The sequence below is a fragment of the Meriones unguiculatus genome, chromosome 15, assembly GCF_030254825.1.
Source record: "Meriones unguiculatus strain TT.TT164.6M chromosome 15, Bangor_MerUng_6.1, whole genome shotgun sequence".
In the NCBI taxonomy this organism is placed as follows: Eukaryota; Metazoa; Chordata; class Mammalia; order Rodentia; family Muridae; genus Meriones; species Meriones unguiculatus.
In genome coordinates this window covers 16,652,627-16,666,381 of record NC_083362.1, presented here as the reverse complement: position 1 = coordinate 16,666,381, position 13,755 = coordinate 16,652,627, and the positions used below count along the sequence as shown (strand labels likewise).

The window sequence follows — 13,755 nt, the reverse complement described above, 5'->3', positions numbered from 1 at the left end:
ATTGTAGATATGCGAGCATGCTAAACAGGTGCTTGAGGAAGAAAACAAACCTGTGCACAGCTCTATTTAGTCAGGCCAAGTTTTACACTGGAAGTGGAAGTCTTATTTGAGAACCTTGAATAACTGTGTGATCAGATTTGTATAATGCTAGATGAATATTCTTTTATTATTAGCTCTAACCTGCGCATTTTTTATTTTTATCAAATTTTATTCTCTGTGAAACAGATGCGTTTTAGCTGATGGCTCTTACTGTGGATCTGAGCTGTGTTTGAAGCGGTCCATTGACCTCATTGTGTAGGCAGAGGGGAAGGAAGAGCATTAGCGTGCCCTGAGCGTGGCGTCTGACTCAGTTCTGCCGTTGTGTGATAGGACCGTGCTGGGCTGTTTAAGGGCACCGATGGCAGCCGGTTGGGACTTGGACGTGTGTGCTGAGTTAATGGATGAGGCAGGTTCCAGGCTGAGTTAACAGATGAGGCAGGTTCCAGGCTGAGTTAACGGATGAGCCAGGCTCCAGGCTGTCCAACCCCACAGACAGACCGGGCGTCGGACTACGCCAGTAGTTAGCAGTCACTTAGTCATGACTGTGAACTGGTGCAATAAGCTGGTGCGCACCTTTAATCCCAGCACTCCGGAGGCAGAGGCAGGTGGAGCTCTGTGAGTTCCAGGCCAGCCTGCTCTGCTAAGTGAGTCCAGGACAGCCAAGGCCACACAGAAAAATCTGTCTTGAAAAGCAAAACAAAAGAGTACTCTTTATCTCCAAGTCCAGCGGACCGTGGCACTCTGATGGGGTCTCAGTGCACTGTAACTTCTTTTTATCTCATTTATCATTAAAACAAAACAAAACACACATAAAGAAAAAAAACAGTAACACTTCTTTTCTTTATCAACAGGTGTGAAACCTCGCTCGGGTTGGTCCATAGATCCTTTTGGACATTCACCCACAATGGCTTACCTTCTAAAACGTGCTGGATTTTCACACATGCTCATCCAGAGAGTCCATTATGCGGTGAAAAAACACTTCTCCTTGCAAAAAACTCTGGAATTTTTCTGGAGACAGAATTGGGGTATGTAGAATTTGTTGATGACAGCTGGTGGTTTCATTTGAGCTGTATGGGGTGTCTTGGTCACTCTTCTATTGCTGCGAAGAGACACCTAGACTAGGGCAACTTGGAAAAGAAAAGCTTTGTTGGGGCTTACGGCCCCAGAGGGTTAGAATCCGTGTTCATAGTGGGGTGTGGCAGTGAGCTGGCTGATAAGGCACTGGAGCAATAGCCGAGAACTTGACACCTTGAAATACAGCCACGAAATAGAGCCAACTGCAATGACATTGCTCAGCTTCAGTGGCAAACCTTCTCCAACACCAGCACCCCTCCTCCAGTAAGGCCACACCTTGATCCTTACCCAAAAGTCTGATCACCTGGGACCAGGCGTTGGAACGTGTGGAATCCTAGGATTCCATTCTCGTTAGAAACACCACACCACAGCGGGTGTTGCCAACAGTACAGGCCTTGAGCAGCAGGCTGCCTTAAGACAGTCCTGTTACAGGACAGTTGCTTCCTGCTCTGCTTGTGTCAGGAGTCTCGTAAACATTGACATCAGCTCCTGTTTGGAAAGCTGTGAAGTTGCTTTTATGACAGGGCAGAAGCAAATAGAAGCATTTCGAACTGTGCCAGCTGATGCTTTTACTTCGGTCTTTATAATGATGACTTTAGTTATTAATCCCACGTAGTAAATATGACTTATTTGATCAGTGATTCTCAGCCCTCCTAGAGCTGTGACCCTTTAATACTGTTCCTCAGGTTGTGGTGGCCCCTAAGCATACATTATTCTCATTGCTACTTCATAACAACAATTCTGCTACTGTTTTGAATTGTAATATAAATAGCTTTGAGATAAAGCTTAGCCAAAGGAGCCATGAGCCACAGGGCCAGTGTGGTTGACTCCAGCTTCCATCTCTGAAAAAGGATTTTGATGCTGAAAGGGTACCAGGGCCCCAACCACCTCATACTTGCTTCCTGATAAAGCCCTGCCTGCCCCATTGCTTCAGAAAAGTCGTTTCTGCATCTGCAGAAGGACTCCCATTCGTGTTCCTGTGTTTCAGTAAGGAACGTAATTAGTTATTTTATCTATTTATCATCTATCGATCTACCATCTGTCTCTATCTAATCTATCTTTCATCTATCACCTATCTATCTTCTATCTTATCTGTCATCTGTCTTTGTCTATATCATCTGTTAACATTTATCTATCATCATTGATGTATTTATCTACCTATATATCATCTATGTATCTATCATCTATCTACATATCTACTTATCTATCACCTATCTATCTGTCTGTCTGTCTGTCTATCTATCTATCTAATTAATTCTGAAAAAACTCACCCTTGAGGGTGGCCCAGATCTTGCAGGGTGTTTGTTAACATCACATGGAATTTGACCAAATACACCTTAATCTGAAAAACAAATAATTTGAAAAATCTTTGTCTAAATAATTGGCATGTTTCAAGTTGCTTAGAATTATCAGTTGGTAAGAAATTATGGAATAGTTTTCTGGCTTTGCCACAGCTAGAAAGGAATAAAGAAAACATCCTGTGTATAAGGAAATTGTTTTAATGTAGTATAATATAGACACAGCGATTGAACTGTGTACAGGAAGCTGCCGAGGATGAGTGTTAGAAAAGGTCCACACTATGTCTTGGTCAAAGAAGAAAGCTGGAGCATATTCACCACCTGTTTTGGGTCTCATGTCAGCCTGTATTTTTCAGCCAGCATCAGTGATCATTGTTCTTGGTGTCACACTTGGGGGTGTTGTTCATTGATACTTCCAGGGCATAGCACGGAGACACAGGTTTTGATTAGTTTAAAAACTTGTCAAAGAAGTGACTAAAGCCAGTTAGGACTTCTTGAATAGGCTTGAGAATGTGGCTTCCTGAAAGATGTTTTCAAATTAGGTGTAGCTTGTTTGTGTGTTCTGTGCTTAATGAAGCAGTTATTTTCATTGTTTAAAATATTTCCTGATTGCCTTGTCTTTATTAAAGAAGCAATACCCAGTGTAGAAACTGGAAATCCACACATCCATCAAAGGAGGTTACCGGTCAAGAGTAGCACCCTCCTCAGTACTTAGAGTCTGGTGGGTGCCCTGCTTCTGCCTGATGGGCAGTCTCCTGCTGACAGGGAGGTCTTACTAAAGCAATCCTCTAAAGTACTTAGAGTCTGGTGGGTGCCCTGCTTCTGCCTGATGGGCAGTCTCCTGCTGACAGGGAGGTCTTACTAAAGCAATCCTCTATCTGTAGCTAGTGTAGTTTCCTTGCCTTTTTGGTTTGCTTTGATTTTTGAATTGGAAATTCCCCTTCCCTCTGTACCCTTTGTGATGGAAAATACCACCGACTCCTCCCTGGGGACCAGCAGGAGAGACTCCAGGCACTTTCCAGTGCTCCACTTTCTCTCCTGCTGTAGGGGAATTGGCCTTTGTCCAGGGCCTCCTCCTCCTCTGCCCACCCTGTCTCCTTTTTCCTTCAGCCCTCCCTCTTACTCCTCTTCTCACAGAGCCTCCCTGGTTGATGTAGCTGTCACAGTGTGTCCCTAGGAAAAGAGGTAGCAAAAGCTGGCAACCCAGGGTGGACAAGGTCATGGTTTTGCATGAGCCAGCTGTACCTCTTACTTTTGCTCAGGGTGTACCCTCCAGGTCGGCAATTGCTGGTTCACCAGGGGATTCTGTGTTTCAGCTCTAGCAGATAGAAGAGGTGAGTGAGGGCAAGCCCCAGCTCTTCCTTCAGCTGCGGCTGAGAAGTGCTCCTGGAGTATAAAATGACTGCTGATTTAGTGCACAGCTTGCGTTACCTAGATATGTGGCATGTGGAGCAGCAGTTTTGTGAACGGAAATGTGTTGACTTTTTATTTTAGATCTCGGATCTGTCACAGATATCATGTGCCACATGATGCCCTTCTACAGCTATGACATCCCCCACACCTGTGGACCTGATCCTAAAATATGCTGCCAGTTTGATTTTAAACGGCTTCCTGGAGGCAGATATGGTTGTCCCTGGGGAGTGCCCCCAGAAGCAATATCTCCTGGAAATGTCCAAAGCAGGTATTAAAATACGGATTTTGTAAGACAGCAGGAACACTGTGGCTACTCCACTGAGTTGTTGAAGGGCTGACTAACTGGGTGTTGGCAGTCAGCATTACCCTCATTCAACGTTACTCATTCGAAACATCTAAAACAGCTTCAAAATGTCAGCACCTCGACCATACCTTTTCGTGTTATAATTTAATGGCAAGTGAACAACGGTAGATCAATATACAATGGCTAACTTATAATATGCCGTCATTACCACCTCCTTTGCACTCATTATAAAAGCTCTCTACTGTGTTGGATTGATTTCATAGACTTCTGTTGATAATAAGACTTTTGGTCCCCATTGTACAAATTGGTAAGAAAAGCAACTCAACTGCAAAAACACGTTTATTGAAATGGAGCACATGAAGAGTATAATTATCTCTTACCTTAATAACAATTTCAATAATGGGGACTTGCACACTTGGATGAATATACATCTTTGCATCTTACTGATGTTTTTGACTTTCAGAAGACTTTAATTAGAATTATTTTTATTTAAATATATTTGAATAAAAATCACGAGGATGGACTACTTTAGAATAAAATGTGCTAATAAAGGAGACTTCTCATTTCAAGTTACCTGTAGTTTCTCACTTTGGTTCTCATAAAGTTCATTTCCTACATTTAAAGTGAGAGGTGTATAATACATTGCATTATAATATAAAAACACTAAATCTTCCTAGGAAAAGAATACAGCTTTTGAATAAATTAAGATTTATGTACTATCATGTGACTTTAAAGTTACTTTTAAAAATGAATAGTTTAGTAAAGTGACAGTTGTAGGTTCTCTGTATATTTAGGAGTATATCACTTATATATATATGTATGTATGTATGTATATATATATTTTATATATATTTTAAAGAAATAGAAGCTCTGAGCCTGAGGGAGAGCAAGGGGCAGATTACATGGGCATGGTTGAGTAACTTTTTAAATGAATAGATCTGATAATACATATATCAGGAAGGAGTTCTGTTTGTGAAGGATGCCAGAACTAAAAGCACGGTAATGTTCATACTGTCCTTCTCTTCGTGCATGAGCTATACACATAGCTTTGGTTAATCTATTAGTCAACATTATCACTAATACTATTATTATTATATTATTCAGGAATGTAGCTGGGGTTCTCATCTATAGTACATGTTTTATCTGTTGTTATGTTTTATTTTTATTCCTGTTTCGTGAGGAGGAAGTTCTGTTTCTATGTGGATAATCTCATTGTTCATGTGCATTTGAAATTATAAGTAATAATTTAAAATATTTTTAGAAAATGAGAAAAGTTAAGTACTTGGTAATAAAGATTAGCTATTTCACCAAATGCTAATCTCAGAAAACTAAGAACTATATATTATTTGCAATCACTATGATTATATTTTACTTATCAAGCTACTAAAATTCTGTATTTGCAAAGCAGTTTCAGAGACTATAAATTTCAGAAAGTCCATATGGGATTCTAAGTTTAATTAAATGCTATTTTTCACAAAATTCCTCTTATTGATGTTTTTGGAGGTACTTTCATAAGTTTTATATTGGGAATTGGAATTTACTTTTGGATAATCTTTGAAGTGAAAATTGGAATATTAGGCAAAAAACATCCTTGTCATTTAAACACTGGTTCCATAAGCTTTGACTTTCTATACACTACATGACTCTGGCTTCATCTGCTTATTTGATTTCATTTTGTGAGCCTATCTTCCTGTTTCCTGTACAGCACCCAACTCGGCCTCCCCCAGAAGGAGTTCCTCCAGAATGCTGAATCTAAAGTATAAAAGCTTTAGCATTAGCATGTCGCATTTGGCAGGACTTGGGGGTCATGGTTCAGAGGGTAGAAACCAGCATAGCTAATTGAGCTGCCAGGAATGAGCTGTGGATCAAAAGGGCAGTGTGGCAGGGGCCAGCTGCTGTTGACAGGTGTGCAGGGAGCAGGGGTCCTTTTGCCATTACACAGTCCTAGAAGCTATTATGGGTTCTGATCTATACCTTTTAGTCTTGTTCAAAATTTGCTCTCTTCTGTGTTCTGCCAGGCTATTAGAATTTTTGATTATTAGGTGTAACATTAAAGGAGGACAAAGTTCAGTATTGATACATAGTTGAGAAACCTCACGTCTTCCTAGGTGAGATAATTTTAAAACGTGCTGTCGTGGATTAGGGGATTCCAGGATGACATTGGTAAATTCAGTTAGCTGTGACTTCTCAAAGGATAATCCCATTGGAAAACTGTATGGTTTCCCTGCAATAAGAATTTGTGGCCATTTCAAACAGACAATAAAGTAAAAGCCTGTCTTATAAATCTCACTTTACCTAATTTTTTTAAATTAATATTTTTTCATATAATACACCTTTGACTTTCTAAGCTGCTTTTTTACTGAGCTACCGTGACAACTTTTTTCCTGATGTAAGTTTTTTGCATTTCCCTCTTTTCTTTCGCAGGGCACAAATGCTACTCGATCAGTACCGGAAAAAGTCAAAACTTTTCCGTACTAAAGTTGTTCTGGCTCCACTGGGAGACGATTTTCGGTTCAATGAATACACAGAATGGGATCTGCAGTACAGGAACTATGAGCAACTCTTTAATTACATGAATTCGCAACCCCATCTTAAAGTAAAGGTAATGGGGGCGGGGCTCTTGATGGTGTCTTTGAAGTTGAGCCTCCATCCTCACGTGAGACCCCAGCATACTCTTCAGGGTCTCTGCCCCATGTCCCTGGAACCTGCCGCTGTTACACACAAATATAAACTTAGCATACGTATCCTGTGGCTCATTTCTGAAACTCATCCTTTCTTTGCACATGGGGACAGTCAGTGCTTGGGGATTAGAGAAGCATTATTTTTATGGGATTTAAAAGAAAATGTGCACCTCCTCGGGCCTGGCTTCTCCTGGGGGATGTCTGCTTTGTTTACAGTAAGGAAGGTTACTGTTTCCTCCAGGCAGTTGCATCCCTGTGATGTAGTCACGTGACCAGCTGTTATGAATGAGTATGTCACGAGCTTTACAGATGTCTTGTGTTCAGAGGATACATTTGCATTCTTGGTGAAACTTTAGTTTTTTAGCTTTCCACATTCCTAGGAGACACACACCACTACTCAAGCTACTAAAACTGCCACCTTACTAAACCAACTGGGTCCCTCACTGCATCCTAAGGATTTGTCCTCATATCTACGGATACGTGCAGCCCTCACCTTCCTCATGGAGACTTGTCTTCATTCTTTTATTGTGTGTTGTCCAGTATCTCTCTGGTATCCATTTAGTGTAATACCCTACTTTAAACATTTCTATTTAGTGTTGTAGTTAGCTTGTTTTCAGTTTCTTTCTATTATAAATAAAGCTGCTTGAACACATGAGGCAGGTTTTAGCTACCATATGAATGTGTGTAGGTGTGAAACAGGGCCTTTGTGCGCACACACTCACCCTTCTGTAGCACTCTGGAACTCTGGTCCTTCAGCCACTGTTTAGTAGGGAGGGACTTGCTCCATGGCATCAAGAAGGATTTACATTACCAGAATTGGCTTTTCTTGCATTTTTATTCTTTTAAAAATCATTTATTTTTATTTTACGTATATTGGTGTGCGTGTATGTCAGTATGCTTCAGGAGTGAAGTCCACAAGGCAGCCAGAAGAGGGCATCAGATTGCCTGGCACCGGAGTTACAGAAGTTGTTAGCTGCCATGTGGGTGCTGAGAATTGACCCTGGGTCCTCCGGAAGGGTAGCCAGTGCTCTTAATCACTGAGCCACCACTCCATACCCCATCTCCCATTTGTGTCCTTCTGACAGATGTGCTAGGCTTTTTGTCTGTGTGGAAGATTCTGAAGAAAATCATCTTAAACCTGGGGAGAATTTCTCATGGCCACAGTTTCAGATGTCTCAGCGTCCCTGTGTCTGTGTTTCTGGCTTTGTGAGGCAGCTACCCATCCTGGGGGAAGGCCATGGTGGAGGCATGCCGACCCTCGTGGGAGGCATGGTGGAGGGATGCCGACCCTCGTGGGAGGCCATGGTGGAGGGATGCCGACCCTCGTGGGAGCAAGCATGGGCACACAGGTGTCTGCGTTGTGCACTGCCCCGCTCCTCCAGGTTAGGCTCAGGGCCTCTCATATCTGGAGTATAGTGAGCGGTGTGAGGCTGGGACCAAGATAGACTTCTACACGAGGCTGCACAGTTGCTTACAGTTTCCTATATGTCTAGGTAAACTTTTCCATTTCTACCAAAAACCAAAAACTGAAAAACCCAACCCTCAAAGCGTTGGTCTTTTGTTAGAATTGTATTGCATCAGAGGTTCTGGGTGAGCACAGGTGACTTCTGGGCATTAAATTTGACATATTCTGTATGTAACAATGTCACCGGCCTTATGTCCAGTCACCTTCTAATACATTTGTTGACTTTAGTTGTGTGTGGATTTTAGCTGCTTGCTGTAGGGTTTTACAGAATCCCTTCATCAGACTGAGAGCCTCCTCCTGATCTCTCTCTCTCTCTCTCTCTCTCTCTCTCTCTCTCTCTCTCTTCTCTTTTCCTTTCCTTTCCTTTCCTTTTTCCTTTCCTTTTTACCTTCCTTTTTCCTTTTCCTTTTCTTTTCCCCTTCCTTTTTCTCTTCCTTCTTCCCTTCCCTTCCCTCCCCCCCTTTCCCCTTTTCCCCCTTTCCCCTTTTCCCTTCCCCTTCCCTTCCCTTTCCTTTTTCCTTTCCTCTTTTCTTCTTTTCTATATAACTAGGTGCGGATTTCCATCAGCTGTCCTTTCTGTCTGTGTCTCTGCTAGGTCTTCATGTCTCATGCAGTGACTGGACAAGCCCCTGATGTAGTATGGTGGACACACAGCGCCCCATGTGTTATGCTCTTACCATATTTGTGTTCCTTCCATCTTATTCTGTCCCTTCAGGCTTTGGCTGCTCTCTGGCACCAGCCTTGCAGTTCTTGTCATTCTTACTGCTCACTTCTGTTCAGCTTAGAAGTCCGCTTTGAGACCGGCCTGTGGTTCTGACAGCCTCTCCATCTTCCTCATAAGAATTACAGTCTGGAGAAGTATGATATGTAAGAATGTTTCCAGATTTCTGGAGCATTTTGTGCTCTTTAGGGTTTTACTACTGTCCAGTCTACATTCATCTGAAATACTCTTTGTTTGAATCCTTCAACACTTTGAGCCTTTGTACAGTTTTGGGTCTATAGACTTGCAGATGTAAAAAGCGCCTTAAAGTGCTTAGGTAGGCATGCTTTCTCTTAGTTAAATTTGGGCCTTGGTGCATGTCAAAGAGAGAGAGTCTCTGGCGTCCTCCGTTCCCCACTACTCATTCACTAGTATAACCTCTGTGCTCATGCCGACTTGGAAACTCTTCCTAGATGCTTATTAATTTTTCCTCTATGTGTAAGAATTAATTATTTAAGATATCAACGAACAATTGAAACACAACTCTCTTAAACTCTTTCCTAGATCCAGTTTGGAACTTTGTCAGATTATTTTGATGCATTGGAGAAAGCGGCAGCTAAGAAGAGTGGCCAGTCCCTGTTCCCCATCCTGAGTGGAGATTTCTTCACTTACGCCGACCGAGATGATCATTATTGGAGTGGCTACTTCACATCCAGACCTTTCTACAAACGAATGGATAGAATCATGGAGTCTCGCTTGAGGTATTAGACCATGAGATAGCTCTGTTTGTCTATCCTTTTACCTCACCATAGCGTCTTAATAGAGTTTTGTATGCATCTTTATGTGGTGCTCTGTGTTTAATGTAATTACAGACTTTTAAAGCAGTCAGGATATGTCTCTACAGAGGGAAAAGCAGCCTATTGAATTGTATTTTCTTCAGTGTGTATCCTGGGCTTTTCTCCTTAATTTTCCTGTGTTGTCTCGGCCCTGGGTCACTACTCCATGGTACTCCATGTGAGTGTGCAGGCCGGTCACCCAGCAGGCTCAACTGTTACAGTCGAAGAGGCACACAGCGCTCCTCAGCAGCTGCCCGCAGGCTCCAGTGCACACCCTCAGATGAGTGTGTGTCCTGTGTGGGCGGCCTCAGAGGCTGCCTCTCAGCTCTGACCTCTTTTAAGTACCTTTCCATACATGTGCTCTCTTCTTAGAAGAACAAACCTTGAAAGGGGCGAGAATTGATGGGGCAAGCCGATGATTGGCTGAAGAAGGAAACCAGTTCTGTAGAGATGCCAGCTGAAAGCATTAGAATATCAAACAGCATAATCAAGTAGAACTTTGGGTCACTGGCAGAGAGCTTTGCATTTCCATGATGCCCACTGTGACACCTGAGCGAGGAAATGTGGCCAGTGTGGCCAAGAACTGGAGTCTACATTTCATGCACATGTCTCTAGCCACATGTGGTCACATATGGAAATAGGTTTCTAAGAAACCAAGTCTGGGGTTCTGTGAAGTGAACTACCTTGAGATGCCTAAGTCTTTCCCCAAACTTAGGATGCAGTAGAGACATTTATTTTCAAGATGTTCTTTTTTTTTTTTTTTAAGATTTGTTAGGTTTCATTTTATGTATATGTTTGTTTTGCTTACATGTATGTATGTATGTATGTATGTATGTGTGCCACATGTGTGCCTGTGGGCTGCAGAAGCCAGAGAGAGATACCAGATGTCCTGGAACTGGAGTTACAGATGGTTATGAGCTGCCTTCCCACATGCCCTCTTGGAAGAGCAGCTCATGTTCTGAACTGCCCACCGAGCCATCTCGCCAACCCCTCCAAGCTGAGTCCTGATACTAAAATCAAATTAGATCTTGCCCGTCCTCTTTCGTGTGTTAGTGTCTTATGGATACATTTTAGAAAAACATTTTTTTAATTTTAATTTTTTATATTAATTACAGTTTATTCACTTTGTATCCCAACTGTAGCCCTCTCCCTCATCAGATATAGAGTTGGTGAAGATCCTTTCCCAGTCTGGAGACTGTCGTTTTGTTCTGATGACAGTGTCCTTTGCTTTACAGAAGCTTTTCAGTTTCATGAGGTCCCATTTATTGATTATTGATGTTAGAGCCAGTGCTGTTGGTGTTCTGTTCAGGAAGTTGTCTCCTGTGCCAGTGAGTTTGAAAGACATTTTTAAAAAATCACAAATTTCTTTAAGAAAATATCTTAGGTATGAGAGAAGAGTATTTATATTTATAATATATTAAGTGTACTATGTTTATATTATTATAAAATAATTTTCATATATTAAAAGAATGAGGATAAAGTGATGTCTATTATTGTAAATTTTTATGATAAAATGGAATGAATGATAAATAGTATAAGATTTATATCAATGGATTAGTAAAATTTAAGTGTTAATTATTTTATAATGTCAAAAAGTTGTGAATAAAACTTAATTTATGAAATATATTCAAGGCACAGTGGTTATGACTAGGAATGCATTTTTAAATTATGCTTTATGGCAAGATGAAGTAAAAAGTATATAATAGTTTTGACTTTCTACATGTATTAATTTATATATAAACAAACTTATTGCCTGATAGTAATATTCAATTCTCATTTGTAAAGTGTAGATAGAAATAGAAAGGTATAAAGAGGAAAACCAGATAGTTTGACACCTGCTGTAGTGATTGCTTAATGTGTTTGAGGCCCTTAATTCAGTTGCTAGCACACGCACACACACATGAAAAAACAATCATTTCCAAATCTTTAATAGCCTACTTTGAGATGGTCCCTGGAATGTAAAGGTTCCCAGCCTGTGGGTTGCTAACTCCTTGGGGGTCGCATAACAGATACAGTACCTACTGCATATCTCCACTGCAGTCTGTAACAGTAGCAGTTTTACACATAAGAAGTAGCAATGAAAAATTTGGTGATTGGAGAGGCATCACAGCATGAGGGACGGTACTTGAGGGTCTCAGCATGAGGAACTTTGAGCCCACTGTCCTGGTTTGCTGTTTTCTCAAGCAGGAGTGTTTGCCGTGGATACAAGTGGGTGCACATATGGCTTGCTTAGCTCTGACTTGTTCATGCCTGTGGCATGAGCATAGAAAAGCAATCTGAAGTGGAACTTATTTTCCGTCCATTTCTACAGGTTAAAGAACTCATGGCTTTTTATGAAAAGGCACTTGTAGTACCTCCTTCTCCCTGAGCATCGATACATTTTTAAGGCGCCTTCATCCACTCTCTCTAGCTTGTGATGCAGAACCTTCTTAGGCCTTTTGGCACATGTTGCCTTTGAAAACATTTTGAAAGAAGCCTGTTTTGAAGCAGGTCTTCTGAGCATCATAAGTTTTCATTCTTGTCCCAAAGCTGGTCTCGTCTTTAAAACATATGAAAAGGCCAGACATAGTGGTTCACGCAGCACCCAAGAGGCTGAGGCTGGAGCATTTATAGAGTTGGAAGCCTCCCCAGGCTCATAGATTTGAATGCTTGGTCCCCAGTCTGTGGAACTGTTTGGGAAGGATTGGGAGGTGTGGCTTTGGAGGAGGCGTGTTTCTGTAGGGTGGGCTTTGAGTTTTGAAATGTCGTCTCTCACCCTGTCTGCTTTCATTTTTCTCACTCTCACATACCGATAAACCTCCCTTTCTGCCAACAGGCTCTGGCTTCTTTCCAGGGTACTGAACCCTTCAGTATCACTATAAACACAGTAGTCTTTGGTGCTTGAGAACTTAAGTACTTTTAGATAGGTACGATACTAGCTTTATAGAAAAATTTTATTATTGGTATCTTCTGTATAAAAAATGTACATTGAAATTGTATATTTCTTTTTAAAAAAGACATTTATAAATCATAAATGGATGGGTATGGTAGTGCATGTGTTTAATCCAGCACCAGTGGGACCAGTGATGGGGTTGGGCAGAGGCAGGTGGGTCTCTGTGTGGTCAAGGGCAGCTTGGTCTACAGAGTGAGACCCTGTCTCAAAATAAAAAGAACCACAAAAGTATCAGTGATTAAAAGTTAATATATTTGTTTCAGAAGACATATTAATGACTCTTTTATGCACTTAGGACTGCTGAAATTCTTTACCATTTGGCCTTGAAACAAGCTCAGAAATACCAGATAAATAAATTTCTTTCATCACCGCATTACACAACACTGACAGAAGCCAGAAGGAACTTAGGACTATTTCAGCATCATGATGCTATCACAGGAACCTCGAAAGACTGGGTGGTGGTGGATTATGGTACCAGGTAATGTATTATAGAAACACAGATTCAAATAAAATCTTTTTAACTTTGAGTGTGGTGTGTGTGTGTGTGTGTGTGTGTGTGTGTGTGTGTGTGTGTGTGGATGAAGCTTCTAGCATATAAGAGATCACACACATAGTGTTATTTGTTCTGTATATTGTTATAGCCAAACATCACCAACTTTCAAGAACTCGGTGGAAGCATTGTGGTAGCCCCCGTTTTCAACTTCAGCCCCGTTTTCAACTTCAGTCCTCGTCTCCAGATGCTAATAAGCATTGCCTTAAAGCCAACCCTGCCCGGTCCCAAGTACAGTGTGGCAGTCGAGGTTGTCCTGTTTATAAGTTGATGTTTAATCAGTCATACATGACCTGGGGTGATAAACAAGTGCCATCCCACTGTACAGCAGCTCCACCCTGTCTTCTTTCACAGCCAGCTGTCCTTGGATGCTTGACATGTTCTTACAGGGACGCTGGTAGGAAAGCACAAGATAAGAGGACAACAGAAAGGACTGGAACAAATCAGTTGTGCATTGGTGGTG

The 13,755-nt window shown here is 41.6% G+C and overlaps 1 protein-coding gene across 2 annotated transcripts in view; it reads left to right on the top strand.

Moving 5' to 3' along the window:
• Positions 1-13,755, top strand: part of Man2a1 (mannosidase alpha class 2A member 1) — a 154,694-nt gene that overhangs the window by 57,485 nt on the left and 83,454 nt on the right. For both annotated transcript variants that reach the window (XM_021643630.2, XM_021643631.2), the window contains 5 exons: positions 891-1,064; positions 3,906-4,092; positions 6,553-6,730; positions 9,539-9,735; positions 13,038-13,220. In XM_021643630.2, coding sequence (XP_021499305.1) covers positions 891-1,064; positions 3,906-4,092; positions 6,553-6,730; positions 9,539-9,735; positions 13,038-13,220 — 919 coding nt within the window. The remainder of the gene's footprint in view (positions 1-890; positions 1,065-3,905; positions 4,093-6,552; positions 6,731-9,538; positions 9,736-13,037; positions 13,221-13,755) is intronic.